The sequence below is a fragment of the Colias philodice genome, chromosome 28 (genome assembly GCF_061535455.1).
Source record: "Colias philodice isolate Cphi_HAF_F1 chromosome 28, ilColPhil1 Martin Lab GWU primary, whole genome shotgun sequence".
NCBI classification, from domain to species: domain Eukaryota; kingdom Metazoa; phylum Arthropoda; class Insecta; order Lepidoptera; family Pieridae; genus Colias; species Colias philodice.
This window is the reverse complement of record NC_143113.1, coordinates 1,952,629-1,977,155: the sequence shown is the minus strand read 5'-3', so window position 1 is coordinate 1,977,155 and position 24,527 is coordinate 1,952,629. Positions and strand designations below refer to the sequence as shown.

The window sequence follows — 24,527 nt, the reverse complement described above, 5'->3', positions numbered from 1 at the left end:
ATTAATTATATTAATTAAAATATGAAACTATGAATATAATATGAACATTAGTTCATTGTAAAACAATACCGAGCTAAAACATGTATTTAATTTGTATAATATTTACAAGTATACATTAATGATCAAATGGATTAATTAGATAAGCGGCCTTATCGCTTATCAGCGATCTCTTCCAGGCTGCCCAAGGAATAGGAAAAAATTTAATGTTACTTTAAATGTACTTTTAAAACACGTTTATTTATAACATTCAGTTAATAAAACACATTCTACAATACATTTATTTTAATATGGGATTATCCCAAACCAAAAATCAAAATGGCGTCCCTACGAAACACAATTGTGGCACTCAATATAATATTTTACGATCATAAAGCCTTCCGTAGCGAAACTTTACGCAAAACAATGTATGGCATTATTGAACAAATAGTCTATTATTGTTTGTCTGTCTGTGTGCTTTGTATTTGCATCGTAAAAGTTTCTAGCTATTTTTCGATTATTTCGAAAATTTATTTAACAGGAATAAACCTAAAATCATTATCTAAGAAATTTCGGACGTATATTTTATTAGAATGTTTTATCTTAGGTACTTCATCTACAAATAATAAATATCATATTTAGGAAATGTCAAAAAAATACATATAGGTACAATTATTGATTTTTAATGAAAGGAAATTGGAAAACAATAATAGATTAAACGTTTATTTAAAAAAAATAGCATCAATCACATGACATAATAATAAATACTTACAGTAATAGATTACAGGCCCATGTTGAAAAAATTATGGGTCATTTGAACCACCAGGTAACCTATCTAGAACGATATAAGAGCATAAAATAATAAGATTCAGCACTATGCCGTCACTTGTAAGCTGTCCACCTGAGTGCAGATGAGAATTCGAAAGTAGGTACAGGTAGAGATTTTTTCCCCTTGTCTCCATGATTTTTGTACGGCGTTGCGGAATAATGGACTAAAAGCAGTATTGAAATAGTATGACACAGATGCCGTACAAAATCAAATGACCAAATTTACCCCGACAATTGTCGGAAAATAAAAATAAATTCCGACTTTGTGGACCGCCATTTTTGTACGGCATCTGTGTTATAATATAATAATTAATAATTGAAATAAAAGGGATTCGTTTGTTCATTTCCAAATTTCACGTTTCTAAATGCTTGTACGGTGTAGATTTTAAACCTAGGGTTGACCCATTATACAGTTGGGATTACAGTTGTTATTGTCTTGAAGATCATAAAATATATCGGTCTATTCGCTTTTGATGTGTGTGTAGCCAACTTTCTTTGAGGTATATTACATTACTATCTGTGCCCTGCGGTTTTACCCGCAGTGCTCCACTCCTGTTGGTCTTAGCGTGATGATATATAGATAAATGGGCTATCTAAAAACGAAATAATTTTTCTAATCGGACCGGTATTTGCTGGGATTAGCGAGCTTAAACAAACAAACAAACAAATTCTTCAGCTTTATAATGTTAGTATAGATTATAAAAATAATTGTGATTTTTTGTAAAACATTTACGTGTAAATACGTATTTTCATTTTTTTACTAAAGCTATATACATAGTTTAACCTCCTAAGACCCAGATCGGAACTACCAAAGGTAGTCGTAAAAACCCACTGTACAAAATTATGCACAAATTAATTTATTGCTGTCAGACCCAGAGACGTAAAACGTCGTAATTTTGAAGCTATACCTTATAGGGTTTCGAAAGTATTTTTACCGTAATACCAGGTGTCTATGGGACATTTTTGGTCACCTTCTGTAATTCTATCTTTTGTACAAAATTTTGTACAGTGGGTCTTAATGTAGCAGAGAAAATAATAAATCAAAATTACAAAAAATAAAGTTTATTATAGAAATTAAATAGAAAACAAAATTTTTCCATTTGAGATCTTTAGGTTTAACTTCTATTAAGGCAATATTAAATTACGCGTCCTCGACTTCTACTCCCACGACTTCCTTCTTCCGCGAATGCTTATAATATTTCTTCCACGACTACAACCACGTGTCCAACGTAGACGAATTCGTGTTCTGCTGCGACTTGATCCTCGCAAAAAGGAGAATCATCATTGTCATCTTCAATAAGCGGCTGTTCATCTTCACTAGAAGAACTTGAAGATGAAGATTCCTCTCTTCCAACTGGCATGTACTCGTCATCTGTCTCATTATATTCAAAAGGGTCCTCTTCAGCTTCTGACTCATATTCTAATTCATTTAGACACTGAAGAATCTCATTTTCATTAGAATCTAAAATAAAAACAAAAATACTCTCTATGAAAAGCAGATACCTAACGTTTGATACTGAGAACCAATGTACAAAATATTGAACAAAATAATTGATGACTTTGTGAATCACCTTTATTCAATACAGCAACAAAAAATATTAATAGTGTGTAATATTTACACCTTATAGTATAAAATAACATTAACAGTGACGTGGGAAAACTAGTGATTATATAAGTATTTTGAGATTAAACTTACTCTTAGCACGAGGGAGCGGCAGGTTTCGTCGTTCATCACAGCTAGTTTTGAAAATATACTTATTTTTTTGTTGGCAGCATTGATATTATAGACAATACAAACTATTTAAGTAATTTTGACATGTGAAACTATTCGCGGGAAGATTTGAAAAAAACTACAGTTGTTAAAAGAATAAGTACAAAAAATTGTACACTGGGCGGTTACTACTATAAACTATATGACAGAGCTGGGTCAGATAGCACTATTTTATTTTGTACAAAATTTTGTACGCGGGGTCTTAGGAGGATATTCACTAAATATATATCATAATTAAGCGAATTAATTATGCTCTACTTGCTGTGCCCCGCGGTTTCACCTGCCATTTTCATACCGAGATTAGCTCGTTCAAACAAACAAATATTTAGTATATTCTGTTGGTTGTTAAATAATTAAACACATATCTATACAAATATTATAAAGAGGAAAGGTTTGATTTTTTGTTTGTTTGTTTGTTTGTTTGTATGAATTGAATAGGCTCCGAAACTACTTGGCAGATTTGAAAAATTCTTTCACTGTTGGAAAGCTACATCATTTCTGAGTGACATAGGCTAGGTTTTATCCCGGAAATCCCACGGGAACGGGAACTATGCGGGTTTTTTTTTGAAAACGCGGGCGAAGCCGCAGGCGGAAAGCTAGTATAAATATAAAAATACACAGAGAATCGATCAGTGAAACAGATATTGTAAACTGCATCGGGACACGAGACTTCACAAAACATGAAACAATAGAATAATTTTGAAAGTAATCATAAATTGCTTTCACCGTAACGCTTGTAAACAGTTATTTTTTTAGTATGGCTGTAAAAATATCGGAAACAAAACTACCCTTTTACGTAACGGGTTGTTTACAATGGTGAAAGTACATAATATTATGGTTATTGTTTTAAAATTTGTAGAAATTGTATTTTTGTGTGAATCATTCTTTTGTAAGGTCGGTTAAATGATTCTTGGAGACATTTTGAGACAATCCTTTCTTTAATTATGTTATTATTGCTTATATGGTTTTTAACCGGCTTCATAAAAGGGTAAAAATAAATAACTTTTTCTGGTACATAAGTTACGTACCTACATCACGGCCAAGTCTTATTATTATCAAAATCGGTTCTGTAGTTTACCCATGAAAGAGTTACAAACATACATAAGTACCTATATCCAATAACTTTCGCATTTATAATATTACTAGCTTTCCGCCCGCGGCTTCGCCCGCTTTGTCTAAAACCGAATAAATTATTATACTAAAACCTTCCTCTTGAATCACTCTATCTCTTAAAAAAAACCGCATCATAATCCGTTGCGTAGTTTTAAAGACTTTTAAGCATACATAGGGACATAGGGACAGAGAAAGCGACTTTGTTTTATACTATGTAGTGATTCACAGTTGTCGACTGTATTATGATGTTGTGGGAAAATAAAACAAAGATAAGAGAAGTAGAGTTTATTTAAAAAAGGTGGCTTTATATTCAAAGTAATCTCTTCCAGTCAATTTGGCAGTCGTGTCCATATCACCAGCCGTTGCAGAGATACCTAGAACAAACAGCCAGACCACAGATTAGAGAATAGTTACTTCGGCCAGACATACATTATAATTTCATGTTATACATTAAAATTTTATAAAATCACTAGCGGTCCGCCCTGGCTGCGCCCGTGGTACATATTTACGTTTTCCGGGATAAAATATAACCTATACGGATTCGGAAGAATCCCTCTAAGTAATGGTAAAAGAAATTTAGAAATCGGTCCAGTAGTTTTTCAATCCAAACGTAGATAACTATAACAATACTAATCAATTCTATGTATTTGTATACCTACATGTATAGATTAAAATTATACAAATAAAATAAACACACACAAAGACGTATGTCCACTAGTTATATTTATATAAACATGACGTTTATCTGTTTGTATGTTGATAGCTCCTCACTTGTAATGCGTTATCGGAACATGTCAAAATAACATGGGTAGATGTGTAGGTTTGAATTTATTACTCACTTTCTTTTTATTTGGTGTTTTGTGTCATATTTGTATGAAAACCGATACAAAGGCATATTTTAGCGAAAGTGTAAATATTTATAGTAATAATTAAAAGACAAAATATGTTTTTAGTTTGTCATAAATTATAAAAACTGCTCTATCGATTTACAAAATCTTTTATAATATAGAAAGAATGCTAAGCTACCTATTTTTGACTACTAAGACACTTCATTTTTCTAAAAAAAGAATTAAGCCTATTAGATATATTATGTTAAAGTATCATACTAATAAAATTCACTTCTGAATAATGTAGCTTTCATATGGTTAAAGGTTTTTCAAAATCGGTTAAGTAATTTTGGATGTGTGCGCTAATCTCAGGAACCGCATGAGTCCTATTTGAAAAAAAATATTTCAGTGTTAGTCCATTTATCAAGGAAAGCTAGGCGCTATATAATATCATCACGCTAAGACTAATAGGAGCGGAGCAATAGTTGTAAATCCGCGGGGCACAGCTAGTCTTACATAAAATGTATTCAGTAAAAAGGAAACCTATAAGTTATAACTTAATAAAAGATACGGAAGTATAAAAATACACGAAATCCATAGCTTAATTAAGTTATATTTCGTATGTAACTTAATTAGTGACAATACTGTTTCAATGTTACGGACAGAAATGGAGCGTGAGATGTAGAGTGACTATCATTGTACTATTTTTGGGACGATTTTCATATAAAGATAGAAAGATGGACAAAAAACGAAAAAAGAAAACAATAAATAGTTTTTCTTGACAATTTAAAATTGTTGTTATACCTAGGTGTTTGATAAACTTAACACTTGGATACATTTAAAAGCTTTCTGACTTATAAAAATGAAATAAAAAAATAAACTTCATGACTATTTACTTGTAAAGAGAACACACATCACAACATCGTAGAGTGATTCAAGAGGAAGGTTTTAGTATATAATTTATTAGGTTTTAGACAGAGCGGGCGAAGCCGCGGGCGGTAAGCTAGTTTACTTGTAAAGAGAACACACATTATTATTATAACCTTCACAGTCACAACGTACATATAAATTGTAATTTACCTTTTGTTAAACTGTATAATGTATTGCAATAATATAATAATTGTATCTTACACATTTTGTTGGGTTGCGATCTGTACCTGAAAATAATGTAACGCCTATGTGCCCAAAAAGATCGTTATCTGTTGTGCATTTGTAATTTGAAATAAAGTGGAAATAAATAAATAATAATCACATACAAAGGCTACTTTTTTTTAATTAATACATTGAGGTATTATTACTTCGTATAGAGAGGACAGATGTAAATTTTTGCCCGAAGTTATTAGTAGCAAGTTGGAAATATAGATAGATGTGTAGTCTTTGAAACGAAGAATTTTTGGTCACTCTATTATGAAATCGCTAACAAAGGGATGCCTTAATTAGATCGGAATAAACTTATTTTGGAAAAATAGTGTCAGTGGGAGGAAAAACGATTTTTCGGGATTCAATTATTTAATTGGGGTTTTCAGTTTTTCGTCTACAATCCGTTTTTCGTTAATTTTATTAAGTTTTTATATGGAACTTACTTTCCGCGCGCGGTTTCGCCTGCTTTGTAGAAAACTTAACAAATGATATTATCTATACTAAAACCATCCTCAAGAACAACTCTATTTATAAAAAAAAACAACCATTTTTGATTTTGGGTAATTTTAAAGATGCATACAGACACACAGACGTCGGAAAGCGACTTTGTTATATATACTATACTAGCTTTCCGCCCGCGGCTTCGCCCGCTTTGTCTAAAACATAATAAATTACATACAAAAACCTTCCTCTTGAATCACTCTATCTATTAAAAAAATCGCATCAAAATCCGTTGCGTAGTTTTAAAGATTTAAGCATACATAGGGACATATTATAGGGACAGAGAAAACGACTTTGTTTTATACCATGTAGTGATTACGACGAAACTACGGGTAAAAGCTCTATTTCATTCTTTTAGGGGTTGGATTTTGAAGAAAAGGTGCATGCTTATAAGTAGGTAAGTATTTTTATATCTAGCTACTAAATTACTACAGCCTAGGATAAAAATCCGTTCCGTGGTTTTTGCGTGAAAGAGTAACAAACTTAAGTCGCTCCATAATATAAGTAGCATTTATAATATAAGTAGGAAGTTAAGAAGGGGAAATTGAAGATATAATTAATTAATTACTATTTTGCGCGGTTTTAAAACAAAAAAGCGCTTGTCAGGAATAATACAGGGTGTAATCGTTAAGTGTGCACACTGCACAGGCAATAATTCCGTAACTATTACAGATATCAAAAAACTTTAAACTGACATCGAAAGTACTTTACATTATGAGTAAAATGGCCATAATACATTTTTAAAAATAAAACCAGAAATATCTAAAAAAATAACTTGAAACCCTCCCATACATTTAGTATGAGATACGAATATCCCACGTACATTTAATATGAAAGATTTTAGCTTTTTCTTTCTTTTTTTGGTTTTCAGCTTTTATTAAGTACTTCGCAAATTTGAAGGTAAGTTCATTTAGAAACTGTAAATAGAGCTCCTCATTGTATTGCACAGAGGACATCACTTCGAAAATCTGCTATGTAATATACAAAATGTATGGGAAATAAAATGTATGGGAGCGTTTAATGTAACATTTTTGGTTATTTCTCGTTTTATCTAAAAAAATATTATGGCCATTTTACTCATTAGGTTAATTACTTTCGATATCAGTAATCAGTTTCAAGTTTTTTGATATCTGCAATAGTTTCGGAATAATCGCTTGTGCACACTTAACGATTACACCCTGTTTTGCTTCATTCAGGCAAAAGTGTATTGAAAAACTGTCATTACCTACCTACCTATTTTAAATTTAAGGGGTTGATTACACAGATTCTCGCTTCACGCTTTTGGGTCTTCAACTAATTTAAATTAATTTAAAGTTTTATAGCTAATAGCATGCTATATAAATAATAATCATTTTAAAGCAAAGAAAAAGTTCGATTGCGCATCCTGATCATTTTTTTTTCTATTTTTTGAAAATTATTAAATTATTAACAACTAGCGGTCCGCCCCGGCTTCGCCCGTGGTACATGTTTACGTTTTCTCTACATAAGAACCATCCTCGTACTTCAAGGAATATAATACAAAAAGAATTATCGAAATCGGTTCAGCCGTTCTCGAGTTATGCGCTTACCAACACATTTTGCGATTCATTTTTATATAAGAAGATTACGGAACTATTTTCATTTCATTTCATTTAAATCAGAGCTGTGGTTTAGCCAAAAACGTTATAGACAGACAGACATTCATGTTTATAATATCCGTAGTAAGTATATTATTATTAGTCTGTGATAATATGTATTAGATTTGAACCAATTTATAGTAATTGTAGAGACTTTAATTGGTTTATTTCTTCCAAATGTAAGTACCTATTATACAAATAGTATAATATCCTTATATCGCATTTAGAATGTACATATATTCGGATTCATTTTAGCATTTTACATGTAAAAAATAAAATAGTAATTTCATATAAAATATGAATTTTTTAAAAGCTTTTAATTTTTGTAGAGTTTATAAAAGCTCTTTTATTTGAATAAACTTATTAAAAGTAATAACCATACAATATTAATAAGTATTCTGATAAGTAAAATAATGAATGCAATAAACTATGATAATAACGAAACACATAAAAATGGCGCCATAGGTAAGCACTAAGCATCAAAGAAAAAAAAAGTGCCATAAAACACGTATGCAATATAATTCCTATATTCCATAAGTAATATATTATATATTATATTAGTACATTAATATTCAAAGAGATTCAATCCTGTTAATACGCATCATATTGTATAGAAACCATAAATATACTGAATAACGCTGGTTATTCACAATTTTACTATCCCATGGAGCCTATTAAAATATTTTCCCCATATTGCATCGTATAGACCTCGTAAAACCTCTATTTGAGCTTGCGAGCTTAAAAGCTTGGTGCCGATGCATTTTTTACTTAAAAGCTGCGTTCAGTTTTTTCAACTTCAACCATGAACAACAAGGAAATGTTATTAAAGTAAAACATAAATTAAAATGTTAATAAAATAAAAATAGAGCAAACTGTTAAATAAAAATTACCATGTTTAATATAATTAACAACAAAAATACTCAATACTCTACAGTTTATAGCGCAGAAACGGTTAAATAAAATTGGGTCCCTCAAAATGACGCTTACATTGGGCCTCACAAAAAGACTTTCAAAGTTCGAAGCTTGAACGCAGCTTTGAAGGGGCGGGGTGAGGCGCGCGGGGGAGGGAGTCGCATGCGTACAGCGAGCTGGGGCAGCATTCCATTAGTTCGGCCGACCGCCGCTCGGCGCTACGTCTGCCTACCGTGTCCGCGACGCCCGCTCCATACAAAGAACGCCTCAGTATTGTAAAAAATCTGTGATGTATTGATTAATTCCAACGTTTTTCAAACACAAAAAGCATCCCCGTACAAAATCGGACGCGTTTCGGTCGTAACAATAACAGTTTCAGTGATTATTTTGTGCTTTCGAAGGGGCCACGTCCCATGAAATTCCACATTTATCGACGGATAGAATCTTGTGTGTGGGGCGAACATGGTGGACAACACAGTGATGAGTGAAAACTTTTATGTTGTGTTATAAAACGGATGGTTTTATGAACGTGATTATAAATAAAGTTCGTATCTAAATATGGATCGGTATGTGGAGAGTGCGTAGATAGAAGTGCCTACCTGTGTTTGGATATGCGAGTGTAATTTACAGAGTTCAGAATGGTGGCGTACGGTTACTTTGGTTTGCGGCAGACGCCTTGGACACTGTTAGTCCTAATTTTCTTCATCGAAAGCGTAATGGGGAACTACGCTAAGTCCTTTTACATACACTGGAACACAACCAACAGTATATTCAGAATAGACAACACCGATCATGTATTCGACTTGAATAAAGGCAATGCACAGTTCGAATACGACCAAGTGAATATAATATGTCCAGTGTACGCTCCAGGCACGTACGAGGAAGACACGGAAAAGTACATAATATACAACGTTAGTAAAGAGGAATATGACTCGTGTAGGATAACGAATCCAAACCCTCGCATAATAGCGATATGCGACAAGCCGCACAAATTGATGTTTTTCACGATAACATTCAGACCGTTCACGCCTCAGCCGGGCGGGCTGGAGTTCCTGCCCGGGAAGGACTATTACTTCATATCGACGTCCAGCAAGGACGACCTGCACCGGCGCATCGGCGGCCGATGCCTCAGCCACAACATGAAGCTGGTGTTCCGCGTGTGCTGCAAGCCGGAGGAGCAGTCTCCGGTGCCGCCGGTGCAGCAGACGCCTCCACCGCCGCCGCCGCCGCCCACGTTCCCGCCCGTCACGACCACGACCACGACCGCGAAGCCGGTCACGAAGAAGACGCACAAGTACGATAAGAGCCCCAACGAGGTCGTGAAGAGCGAGGAGCTTTCGTACTCGCGCGGCGCGGCTCTTGCCTCGTCGCTGGCTCTGGCCCTCGCCGCCACGGCCGTGCTGGCCCCCCTGGCTCGGTGAATGTGCCTCCGGGCGGGCTCGCGACCACGCCACGAAGCGAAGCCCGCGGACTCACAGACGTTACAATACCTACGACCGGACTCTCTAGTCTATGCGTGAATGTGAACTGTGAATTGTGAACGAAATAAGGATTTCGATTTAGTAAGTAGAGTGGTGCCGAAATGTTGGACTGATGCTATATTATATTTCCTAGTTGTCTCAAAAAGTTCCATGACAAATTTCTCTCTTAGTTTAAGGGACTGTGCGCCTAATTTTTACTATTAACGTCGGGCCTATAAAGTAATCGAACTAAATCTTAGCAGTTACTGCTATATTGTAGTTGCAACGTAAATATACATACATATATATAAATATTAAAAAGTTACATGTATGATAATGGTAATATAGGTTTCTTAAACCGTTAGGAATTAAATTTTTTATATTTTCACTAATGCAATGAAGGATATTTGGATAAGAAATAGAAATCGATAACTGTTAGGGGAAGACATAATTTAGAGGGTGTTAGGTTTTAATTTAGTTGAAAAGACAATTTTTTTTCTCTATATTTTTTTTCCATAAGACCTAACGCTTAGAATTTATTTATACGAAAAATTTCGGACAAGAAAAACTTGTCTCGACGCACTGTGATTTTTGGTTTTATTTAGGATGTAATTTTTCGTCTATGCTTTTTATGTGATATATAACTAATGTATTTAAAAAAGTGCATTTCACCTCAATTTCTCTCGACTGATTTGTAAGCTTTTTTTATTAATTTTATGCGAGCCATTTTTTAATCTTTTTTTTTAATCACACCTAATGACGCTTAGTCATCGAATACTCAATCTTTTTTGAGATAATAATATACTTTATGGCGATTTAAGTAAAAACTTTGCCTCAATAGTCTAATTACCATCTTTTTTCTCACATCGTTTGTCTGTGTGATGATATTTACTATGTCCAAATGAATAATTAGACGATCATATAAAAAAGTAAAAAATTACGCCAAGACTGATGTGCCAGTGCTCTATCAGCGAAAAAAAAGATATGATCCCTAAAGTGGCATAGATTACAAACTAATGTTGCCAGTTAGAATAATTCGATTGGAAACAAGTAAAAATCATTGCACAGACGATTTAAGCACATGCGTGCCATCGTACATTTATGAAATAGTCAAAATAGTCAAGTAGTTGAAATAGACCGGTTTTCAGTTAGACATATGCATTTAGTGACAGTCTATATTTTTAAATAGTACTTAAGGTTCAACATTTGAGTTTCATATTGTATTTAACTGCACAGAAAACCAATTTACTCGAGTAATCGCCTTAGAAGATAACATTGTCGTAATACCTACGATGCATAAACATAAAGTTGCTTAGTTATATTAAAATTTAAAACGCATTATACATGGTAATATGAAAATCCTCTTAAATGTTGAAATACTACCCGTTTTCATAAAGCAATACCGGTTAACATGTCTGGAATGAATTTTATACAGCATTAACAATCTTTATGGAAATCGTATTATCATCATTTAACTACCATAAAATGTATAATGCGTATTTATTCTACACAATTTCAAATAAAAACAAAAACAATTGACAATCAAAAAAACAGCGCTTAACGTTTTAAAAAAGTCAAATGACTAAGATGTCAACGTCACAATTACAAATAAAAAAAAAATAGCGCGCACGTTTTTAAAATGCGAAATGAATCTTGTTTACGAATTAGCAGCATAAGGGCGCTTGTGCACTACAAGGAAATTTACTGTCCGGCATTCCGATTTTTTACGGTCCGGTGTGGCATGAAAAAACCGATGAATTGCTTGTGCACCTGTCCGTCTTTACTCGGATCAGTGCGGTACAGTTCAAGGAAGTATGGCGGTATAATGCTATCATAAATGATTGTTTTCGCATTTTACAAGAAACGAGTAAAAATATAGAAGGTGAAATATTATATTACTTCGTTATAATAAAAAGTAAAGTTCCGTAAGAGATTTAAAATGCGTGTTTCACTTATTTATTTTAATCGGTGACGAGGAGCTAAATCTATTCCCACTTGAACTTTAACTTACCAACACTTACTTAGATAATAATTATAGGTCAATGCTTGGTCAATGTATATAAAATACCGACTTCTCAAATCTCATTGCCAGCTAAAAGAAAGTAAAACAAGAGCTTGCTTTCAATTGGCATATGCAATAAAAAGAGTAAAATCCAAGCAAGTGGGCACTCGAAAACAATTATACCTACAGCGACTTGTAAACTCAAAAAACCATCCGGAATAGGGAAAAGTAAAATGTCGGACAGTAAAATTACGTAGGTGCACAAGCTAGTATTTAGATTAATGGCGTGCCATACCGGACCGTAAAAAATCGGAATGCCGGACCGTAAAATTCCTTGTAGTGGACAAACGCCCTAATTATAACAAAGTAGAGTAAATGAGCGATACGCATGAGTAATTGTGTAGTCTGTAGTGCATTGTTGCAAATCGTTGAATGAACATATGTTCATAACGCATCTTGCTATTAATTAGGTCGACTTAATCATAATGATGTCATACAAATGTCAATTGCATTGCGGTTTCATTGAATAATATATAATACCATAGTATAAAGTATACAGTATGACCAAGCCGCAAGATGATAGCTTTCCGCCCGCGGCTTCGCTCTCGTTGTCTAAATTTTAAACCGTCTTACAAAAATAAATATGGTTTTTAACAAATAACACAGACTATAAAGTCATGGTTTAACTTTAGTACAGAGGTTTAAACTTGTCCTTATCTATGATCTATGGTTTTACGCTAAAACATGTTTTGTAATAAGAATTAGACCATGGTTAAAACGTTTTTAGTAAACCCGATTTTAGTAAGTCCGTGTTTTGTCATAAGACGTAAATTGTAAAAACGTTCTTCGAGAATGTCTCCATCTATTGAACAAAAGAGAATCGATTGCGTAGTTTTTATGATACATAGGGACAAACAGCGGGAAGCGACTCTGTTTTATACTATTTAGTGATATGTAATAATAAACAAGATTGACGTTTGGGCATAGACACGTAGAGTGACATGGATAGCTAATGCATTGTTTTCTAAACATTTAAAAATACATTTTATTTCTAACACCTATTAGCTTCAGGTCGGCCTCGCCATATGCTGAGTGCGTCTATTTTTATCTTAACTTTATTATGCCTAAGCGCTCGTTAACAAAAGTTATTTTTTTTAACCGACTTACAAAAAATGAGGTTTTCAAAGCGACTGCATTTTTTGGGTTTGTCATCTCAGAACTTGCTACTGGGTAAACAGATTTTGATGATTCTTTTTTATTTGAAAGCAGACGCTTTCCGTGATGTCCCATTTAAATTTGGCCTAATTCTGACAATTTTTAAATTTTAATGCGGCTTGGTTTTTTGTTAACAATATTATATTTATAAGCGATTTGACTGTTATTAAATAGCTTTGAAATTAAAAACGAACACTCGTTACTATTGCCAACATACAAAATCGACATATTATAATCTGTAATGCAAGTGAATGATCAGTAAATGCATATCAAATGAAATTCGATTTGCCATGTTGGTAGAATTGGTTCTCAGAAGAGATAGGTACAACAACGGCTACATTCTAAGAAAAGCATTGTCAATATTAGCACCTGCAAAACTGCTTAGTTTAAAAAAAAATAGTCAATCGAATTTAGATTTGGATATAGTAAAGAAAAAATGTTGTGTGGTTTTATGAAACCACGGTAAAAGTGAAACTGTTCGAACGGTTCCGAACACTGCTTTATACCTACTCGGCAGCCGACCGTCACGCGACATGCGCTACACAGACCAAAAAGTTTGAGACGATGTAATAAAAGTTTCACTTTAAAAACCGAATTTTCATACCAATATAAATGAAATATCCTTTACAAATTGATTTGAGAAACATTAATAAGCATATTAACTACTTTAAACCAGTTTAAAGTGTGATTTTTTAATTTATTCATGCTAACTCTTACTAGGTTCAATAAGTAACTATTATAAAAGTTATATGAAAAATAATTATGAATCATTTCGTACCTAAATAACCATAGGTATATTTTTTTAAAGGCAATATAATTCAACCAAAATCTCAACTAAATAATCTAATATTGACAATGCCTTCAAATATCTAAACACCTTTCTCACATAAAATCGACAAAAAAATAAGCGTAACGAATAGCCCATCTAATATAAAAGAAACGCACTAAGTAAAAGAGATTTTAATTAATGATCCAAAACAAAGAATGGCAACCTTGAATTCAAAACAAGACAATAAAACGTTGAAAATTATTATACCAGCGGCCATCGCTTTAAAACTTACGTTTAAAAGTGTTCGAATGACATCAAAGAATTTCACATTAGATTAATTGATGACAACATATCACTTGGTTATTTTTAATAATACGCTTCTAAGAAATAAACACGGTTTTCGTAATGGATTCGGATTTTTTGACACTGGCAACTTTGTTCGCTGTCACATTACGAAAAAAAAAACATAAAAAACAATTTAATTATCTATGATTGATTGCATTCGATATTTTACCGCCTTTTTACATAATTTTTTTAAATGACATTTCAAAAACGTTCCACAATTCGTTTCTTTTTAATATGACCATAGTTTGAATTAGAAATTAATGGAATTTAAAGCCGTGACAGTAATTTAACATAAATTATTAGTTTGCCTGTAATTCCATGAAACCGTTTATTATTTTAATATTTAATTTAATTCGATTTGGATAAACGAAGCGAATTACCATCAAATTGTCTCTGATAGTTGGATAATTTTGAACAAAGAGGTTACTATTAATAATTTATAGGTCGATTATCCTTTCATTATTAGATACTAGCGGTCCGCCCCGGCTTCGCCCGTGGTACATATTTCGCAATAAAAAGTAGCCTATGTCCTTTCTCGGGTATCAAAATATCTCCATACCAAATTTCATGCAAATTGGTTCAGTAGTTTAGGCGTGATTGAGTAACAGACAGACAGACAGTTACTTTCGCATTTATAATATTAGTATGGATTTCTCAAATTGTTCTTGTTTAATTGTATTTCCTACCGAGACAAAATATTTAATACATAAATAATAGAGCAAGGGCAAAAGTATTAAAATTAAAAAAAAACAGTCCCAATAACATTGAGATAATATTACTACGTATGGAGGAGACACCACGAACAAAATCTGTGCGCCATTTTTTTGCTCTAACTAAGTTTTAAAAATTATTATTTAGTTAGGTACTTAACGATGAAAGTTATTCCTTTGCACTTTTCCGTATTATTTGTATTATTTGTGCAATATCGTAACACACACGAAGGCATGTTTGATGCGTTTCACTTTAAAACCATTAAAAAATACCGCTCAACATACGTCACATGACGTATGTTGAGTGGAACATAAGTGATGTAGGCGGTGTCGTCTCCTATTAATATTATCTCAATGCCCAATAAGGTTTTATTTCAAAGAGCCTTTGACAACTACTCGTAACATTTTTAAACAATAGTTACACAGATTATGCAAACATTTAAAAGAAGGATTAAGATTTTAAAGTTTCTTGTACATATTTCTTTTAATTAATGACAATATAGATGTAACAGATTAGACAAATGCCACAGATAATAGCTAAGCCTTTACTTTTGAGGTTTCTGATTGTTAGAAAGATACGCAAATATGTTTTTCTTAGATCTGTTAAAACGTTTTTTTTACATACGTAATACAAATGGCTGTTCAGTTTTGTTTAAATTACAAAAAAAAGAATAATATGTTAATGTTTTGTCTTGTTTTGGATTTTTAAGGATGAAAATATACGTAAAAGTTTAACTCGTAAACTAAACTAACTCTACCAAGTAGGTATTCGTAGTTAGATCTACGCATTTAATACTGTGTACAATTCGCTAGATAGTTGAAACTTAGTATCTAATGCAACGGTATAACAACGATAGTTTCTTTGTCTTACTCTTATCTTGTAAGCATTGGGTCAACTTTCTATTGATGATAATCTTTGAAAACTTACGAAATAAGAAATTTCGTATACAGGATGGTTAAAAGAGTAGATTTTCATTTAAAATAATGTATGTTAAATTGCATTTAATATCTAATATTATTCATTAATGAATTTGAAAATTTCAGTCTTTTAGTAAGATTAAGATTTACAGCAATAAATTATTGACGTATTTTGATATTAAATAGTTATTTAACATGTGTTATTTTTGATGAATTTAGACGGATTCACGAACGTTTTAAATTTTTAATAATTACATTAGTTTCTATTAGCCCAGTATGTCTATTCACAAAAAAGCGGTAGTAACAAAATACCTAGATCTGCGCAACCGTATTGTACACGGAATAAAAGATCCTTTTATCTAGAAGGTGAATATACCAATATATATGGTGAAGGTGAATGCATCAAGTTAAGTTTTGGATGTTACTAATGTACCTATTGCAATACAAAGTCTTAGATTTTTCGTATTTGCCACCTTTTTCCGTAGGTATACCGTACAGGGTAAATTTGTTTGCCCTGATTGGGGGGTAATTTTTAAATCTAATATTTCATTGGTACCTACTCTATGCTCTGGCAAGTCTTGAAAGAATAATTCGCTTCAAAAGCTTTAAGGATATCCTATCCTTTACCTCTTCGAGTTGCATTGCGTGATACAAGTTGTATTCGCCACTTTTAAGTTACAAAGATCTTTTGGCATTTGGCGACAATAAGAGCAAGTTGCCGTTATTAATGCAATCATAAACGAATAGCATTTGAGCCTAATTACACCAGCTTTGAATCTGCTGCCTTTTAACAGAGATGTACTGGGCAGAATCCTGCCTAAATTTGGGGTTAAATACGTATATCGATCTACCATCTATACTAAGTTTAAGAACTAAAAACGGAGTATATTACCCATATAGTTGGGGAAACTACGACACGATACGAGTCGTTTTTAATTTCAAAGTTAAAAAAATGCAATATGAAACTCAAATGCAACAATTTCATGGTAATCACTCACCTTAGTTTCGGTTAGTTGTGCTGTGTACTTAGTATATTATATATATAATTATTTTGACCTCGATTTTCGTCAGTCCGTAGGTATAATTTTTATAAAAGTTGGGCTTTATCCAAGGCACAGTGCAAGAATGGATGAATTATGGCGTCTGTATATCAAATGTGACACGTTAAAATGTTTCTGACGGGGTTTTTACGTTTTTTTAAATGTGGGTTTAATTCTTTTAATGTGGTACCAGATTTTTTTTGGTAATTATGCTGAATTGAATGCAAAGACTTGTTTATGTTGGATTTTTTGGTTCATTGATGTAATTTTATGTTGATTATTATTATTGTAACGTGTTCAAATAATAAGCAAGCAATCGGTTGTTTTAAGGATAACAATAAACGCTTCAATAATAAAAAAATGTTAAGTTAGTTTTTCATAGATCTCCTAACATACTGAAAGGAGTAGCTATTTCAAATCGTGATCGTATGTCGAAAATTCAGCCAAATTGGTTCATTCGTTTATAGATAAATCACTTTAAAAATTGGCACCACTATTTAAACAAACTAAAAGTTCGAGAGCGCTAATAAATTCCCATTAAAAAGTATATCAAATGGAATAAACGAACCAGAATGAGGTCTATTGAATAATTTATGGGTCAAACGTTTGGTACGGTTTAAATCAGAGATCTACTTTGTATATTAATGCAATAGTAGGGGAGGCCAAGAGGGAATTTTGGGATTTGTTTGAGCGCGTCAGATTAATATATGGAACGGATATCCTAAAGATGACTACCTCCAGCCAGTATGAGTAGTGAATATTGGTTGGTGTGCTCAGAAGGCCCGCCGGAATTTTTTAAATTCCACCATTTCCTAAGGTTGCGCTCAAACCGTCAGGCGAAAAACGCTTCCCTACCACTAAAATTGGAAATATTATAGGACCTTTTTTTCTCGCTATCGTCTACTCTACCAATTCTTATATCCACATTTAGCATCGTGGGCTCCCGTACTACAAGAAGCAATCAATTTACATTGTTGATTTGTAGCGTACAGTATTGTGTTACAAGTATATGCGGTAAAATTAATTGTGATTGTGGCCAATCAGTGCTGTTTCATACGCATATTTGATATTATATATTTATATGTCATGGCCCAGGTTATACTACATCTAAATAAAACTTAAATTTAAAGACACATAATAATGTAAAGCTGAAGAGTTTTGTTTGAAAGCGCTTATCTCGGGAACTACTGGACAGATTTCTAATTCTTTCACCATATGATCCCTGCTATGGGCTATTGGTATATGTTCAAGGGAAAAAGCCAGGATAGAGTGTTTGAGAAATACCTACTTGTTTTAAATTGGACTAATTTTTTTGAGTTAAATCGTAATAACAAACAGTCAAATATTTCCTATTTGATGACAAGCTTTTAAGATACTGAAGCGTGATTTTGATCGATATCAAGAAATTATTTAAACATGTTTAATGTATTCATTTAAAAAGGAATCGTTTGAATTCATTTTAATTCGCATATTATGCCATTCGCATAAAATTTGGAGAATAACTGACAAATTCGTAATGAGTGAAACATTCCCATTACTAAGATTTGATTATAAGTCTTAACTTGAATAGCACTAATATAAAGCTGGCCACTAATCACCCGATTATGATTTGAACACGTTACATTGTTAAACTATTACCTAATGCTATTTAATAATCTGTGATTACACTGATTATACGGATAATAGCTTATCGCAGATTATCAAATAGTACTATGTTTTATGACAAACGTATGTAGGTTGAAAGCACTGTTTTGTCTCTCTTCCTTAACGTTATTTAACATGAGAAGAAAAGAGACAAATACAGTGTTACTCTATATAAAGATAAACTAAATTTTAAGTCAACTTAAAATATATTTCTGCATACATCTACATATAAACGAAGTCTTTATATTGTCTGTTTTTAAAACATATAGGTTTTTAAACGTAAAAGATGTAATACACATTATGAAATGAACTATAAACTAAAATATAAGTATCTACCAAAAATGCACTGTGCCCAGCTAAGCCCAATAATAATTGATAATAATTAAGAGAAATTTTCATTCACACTACGATAATATAGTTAAAAAAGTTAGTGATAATCGTTGAAGTGAGACAAGGTAGCTTATATATTCAAAAGGTGCCTGGTTTATCAATTTTTTAATAAGTTTCAATGTACCAAACAAGGTTCAAAAACACATTCAAATGAGAATCTTATAGTAAGGGGATAGAGTCGATTTTGCTTTCACGCGAGTGTTAAAAAAACGGATTTAAAACACGTTCATTTTCATAGAGCGAGGTTGATCATTGGTAGATTACGTTCGCTATAAATGATGATAGAATTATGAATAAAGCGTGCTTTAATTCCGTTTAAAAGCTTAATTTCTAAAGGGATAGAGCTGTTTATTATTTAAACTTGGATTTAAATTAAAAAGAGGGATATCATAATATATTGGAAAGCTAAATTTCTCTATAGATTTTCGTATAAAAGAATGTTTTTTCGATATTGTAAAAACAAAAAAGGGTTTGTTAGTCAAATCGTTGGAATATAGAGCTGGAGCTCTTTTTGTAAAATGTAGGTAGTTAAATATTAATTGTATTGGAATTCTGTTCTTTATACTAGTATAAAGAACAGTATAAAGAAAGTAGTAAAAGTCAGTTTTTCACTAGCAGGTAATTACAAAAAATGAGGTTTCTAATTATATGTCCAGAGAGCTTTTTTAAATGTGAGATTTTTGTAAAATCTATCGAATCTGAAAACTATATTTTTCTCTATTATTTCAATTTTAAATCAACAAGTAAAAAAGGTTAAATTCAAAACAGTTGTTTTTGTGTGATAAGTGATAACTGAACATACATACACATTTTTTATAACAATGATGAGTCATGGGTTTAAAAATTCTTAGCCAAGATCTGATAAAATATTTTAATGTTTTTTGTTGTGGTTCATTTTGCTTTTAAATATGTTTTGTGGTTTATACAGTTTTTACGCGATTTTCACTTGATAATAGCTCGTGTTTTTGAAAGTAAATTTTGTTACTTCCATTTTGAAAGATCTTTCGTGCGTTCGAAAAGATTCTATGCAATGTTCTAATACTGAACAACACTGAATAAGTTTTCGTTTACACTAAAAGATCACGAAAGAACGCTCTTGCTCTAGCTCTATGTTCGTTTGATGTAAGTTCACCGTTACACATACATACCTACTAATGCGTCGCCTCTTCACTTGATGTACTAAATTGGATGTGATTTTTGTTGTTTGGTAGCTGATGAACCTTATTCAAAATGTTGATGAATCATTTTGTTGCTCAGTGGGGGTTGTATCGTTTTTTATATAGAATGAATGAAATTATTTTATTTTTAATTTTAAATTATTTATTTGTTTAGGATTTTATGTTTCGTCCATTTTTTGAGAGCAGTGAACCTTTGTAGTTGTTTAAAATATATTTTATCACCAATAAGTTATTTTTAATGATTGATTGTCGTATTTTTTTTATAAAAAACTAACAGCAGTTTAAAATAACCGCTGATTAAATATAATCAACCATTTATCTAAATTCCAACGTATTTAAACTTGTGCTTTCATCTTTTAAGGCTTAGCCGTTTCGGTTGTACTTCTATTCAGTTAGTAGCAGTATTCTATCCTTATTGTATATTAGAAGATAATATGTATTATTAATTTAGTAAAATTTTTGCTCCTTTGAAAATTAAAATTTGTTTGGAAACTTCGTTAAATTAAGAAACTTAATATACAAGTACATAATTTGTTACAAAAGTTTTAATTGTAAATGGATACCGATCTTTAAAATATCAATATTTTCACATAGCCTCAGTGGTTGAAATCTATATATATGTAATACTGAAACTTATAGACTACAGGCCCATGTTGAAAAAATTATGGGTCATTTGAACCACCAGGTGACCTATCTAGAACGATATAAGAGTATAAAATAATAAGATTCAGCACTATGACGTCACTTGTAAGCTGTCCAACTGAATGCAGATGAGAATTCGAAAGTACAGGTAGAGATTTTTTGCACTTATCTCCATGATTTGTATGGGCCTGTAGTCTGTTACTGGATCAAAAAGTGTTTCAATAATAATCAAATACATATTTTCAAAATGCTTTTTGTAAGTTTCTATACATTACCAATTACTTAATTACCGCCTCCTTGGTACAGTGGTTGACGCGTGAGCGTAACACCTGGTTAACCCGGTCCTGGGTTCGATTCCCGGTGGAGACGTAGAAAAAAAATGTCTCGGTCTGGCAGGACACAGAAGGCTGATCACCTACTTGTCCCTAAAGAAAATCGATCAGTGAAACAGATGTATAATGCATCTGCCCCTTACCCCACTAGGGGACATGGGACTTCACTATGTACTTGATAGATAAAGTCTCAAAAATTTTAAAGAAGCGCAAATTCTATCACAAATTCTCAAACTCTAATACTACTCTATCACTTATTTTCAAATCAACTTTAAATAAATTAACATGAAACATAATATTCAGCCGAGAGTCGTTAAAACATTTTTTTTTACAAATAAAATTAATTTCTGAATTTAAATTACATTTTTTTTACAATAACACCATATTTCCACATTAAAACAAGAATAAAATACTAAAAACATAATAATAGACTACAGCATTAATTATATAGTATCGATTGACAAAAAAACGTTGTAAGCAAAAAACAATTTATCGATGTTAACGCCTCCGATTTTTAATCGATATACCGTGTTTTAATTATTCAAAATTATTCGGCCTTGTAATTTATACGAGTTTTTGTTAGTCAAAGAATGGTTAAATTTAGGGTACATTCCTACTCAAGGTAATTGCAATTGTACCTAACTATTTATTTAGAAAATATGCTTAGGGTACATCACTACAAAAAATATATTTAACACGCTTTTATTGGCTTCATCTGTATGTTTGTATGTAACCGACTCTAGACTCGATTTTGACCACTTTAAACGGACAGATTTAATTCAAACTTTGTACACTTATAAAGGGTCGGTGACAATACAATACTTGCTTAAGTTTAAGCGTTTTTTTTTTGTATTACTGTATAATTCGATCTATAACGGCCATACAAGGTTCACTGCTCTATCTAAAATTCAACATTGGTGCTAACGACTAAAGTTACTACGAAAAATGTTTATTTTAACTTTGTGTTTTTGTGTGCCCCACATGCACACAAAGATAACTCTAATATCCCTATTTTACGAGACTGAAATGGAAATTCTTGTACTTAATTTTTAATATAGTATTATAAAAGCTACCTCTTTACTGTTTAAAAGTATTTTTGTATTAACGTAAGATGGCGCCTTGTCTCACTGCGCGGTTCGTTTTATCCTAAAATGGCGGATGCCATGTCCTAAAACAATTGTTGATTGGAGAAAAAAAAATAATAGTTTAGCAAGTTTAAGGATATTTTGCGATTCTCTATACGTTGCTGTTAGCGGCGGCCATATTTTGTGGTTTCGATAGGAGCAGAGGGGGAGGGGGGGTGGTTATATATTTTTCTTATTTTCTTCGCGGGTAGTTCAGGTTTTGAAGAATTTGTGTACAGATTGTGTATATATATGTGCGTATGTCTTTGGTAAAATATAAATTGTATTTGGATGATTTGTTTGGGAATGTGCTGTGTCAGAATATGGCATACTTTTTGACAGTGCAATAGTAAATTTTGTTCTTCTTATGGGTTTTTCGCATACGAAAAATAATATTTCTTTGTTTAATCCAATGGTTGTGTACTGCCTTTGAGAATTATTTAGATTCACTGAAAATGTAGAGAAATATTATTTTTCGTCAAGAAAAACTCTATATTATGAAGGAATGGTTAATTTTGACAAAAAGTCATGGTAAAGACACTTGTTTGGTTTTACCTAAAAAAACAATGTTCTAGGGCGTTTTCAAAAGGTTTTAAGACGAAAGTTCTTTAAATATTGCACGATTCAAAACTATGGACCAACTTCATGTTACAAAAGCTGAACAAATAGCCTAGCCTTGTATAAATATATAGTCTATGATTAACAAGAACAGAACAATAAATGATTGGAATTATTCGAAAATTTGGTAAATTGTCGCCATTTTTTGACGTGACAACGTCTAATAATTCGATAGAGCCGCCTGCACGCACGAAAAAAAATGACTCATGCGGCGTTACCTCGCTCTGAGGCGTTCCATGTAAGTGCGAGCGAGAGCGCAGAACGAACGACAGAGAAGCACAATCGGACGTTGTCACGTTCAACTATCGTCAGTAAACCGACTTTACAGACAACCAATTTTTATTTAAGGTATAACTTATGGAAATCAGTGAAGAGTCACTGATACAGAATAAAAAATGTTGAAAAATATATGAAAATTCCGATTATATGTCATCCAAACATTCAATACAAGTAAGATTGTAAAAGTATATGATTGTAAAAATTGTATGAAATTGTAATATTCGATATTAAAATAAGATAACACGTTTAAGTGTCAAGAAATTAATTTTAACATTGATGATGATTTTCTGTTAAAATATTTTGATTGTATTATAAATTGTATTTATGTGAAATTGTAATCTTATACTTATTGCCTATTGTCAAAAATATTCTGTACTGTCCCGTTGTATAATTTTTTAGGGCTAGCGCGCAAGAGCAACTTTTGTCTCCGCAACTATTTTGTCTCTCCCATCAACTCTATGGGAAGTTGCGTCGCTACGTGCGCGCACTTTATTACTAGCCCATAGAGTTGATGGGAGAGACAAAATAGTTGCGGAGACAAAAGTTGCTCTTGCGCGCTAGGTTTGAAACTACTTTTACTCACAATTTACTACTTGGGACCTCTAATTTCCAGACAGATTACGCCGTGAATTGAACTGACTGGCAAATTCATATTATGATCGCAATAACCAGCCATGGTTAATTATGGTATTACATGAATCTGCCAGTCAGTTCAATTCACGGCGTAAACTGACTGGGAAAAGAGGTCGTAATATTTCCCCTGCTGCTTAATATTCTGCGTATTAGACCTGAATGCGCTAAGGAGTTACATTTCTGATTTCAATGAACCATCAAAATTGTTTTATATATATTATAAGAACGGGACAGTATAGGTAAATTAATTTGTATTTGAATGATCTAATTGTATGTTGAAAATTACGAACCAATAGTTAAAATTTAACGGCGTTTCTACAAAACTGTGGTTGGTTAAATTTATTTTACAATATGGTATGATTTTGTAGAAATGCTGAAACTCAAACTGTTAACTTTTTCAAAATGTTAAACAATGATTTCCATGTTCTTTATTAATTTATTGTCACGAAATTAAGTATTATTTGTGAATGTCTAAATTATAATTTTAAATTGATATTAAATTCACTTACTAACATAGAGTAAATAAGGCAGAAAAATAAACTCT

At 32.3% G+C, this 24,527-nt stretch overlaps 1 protein-coding gene and 1 long non-coding RNA gene across 2 annotated transcripts in view; both read left to right on the top strand.

Annotated features, from left to right (window-relative positions):
• Window positions 1-24,527, top strand: part of LOC149476203 (uncharacterized) — a 201,351-nt gene that overhangs the window by 53,034 nt on the left and 123,790 nt on the right. The gene's annotated exons all lie outside the window — the stretch shown is intronic.
• Window positions 8,896-11,687, top strand: Ephrin (ephrin). Its single transcript, XM_089712082.1, has one exon. The coding sequence runs from the start codon at window positions 9,323-9,325 to the stop codon at window positions 10,103-10,105; it is 783 nt and encodes a 260-aa protein (XP_089568208.1). The 5' UTR covers window positions 8,896-9,322; the 3' UTR covers window positions 10,106-11,687.

Coding starts and splice junctions, on each gene's coding strand:
- Ephrin (XM_089712082.1), top strand. CDS start 9,323: ATGGTGGCGTACGGTTACTTTGGTTTGCGGCAGACGCCTTGGACACTG.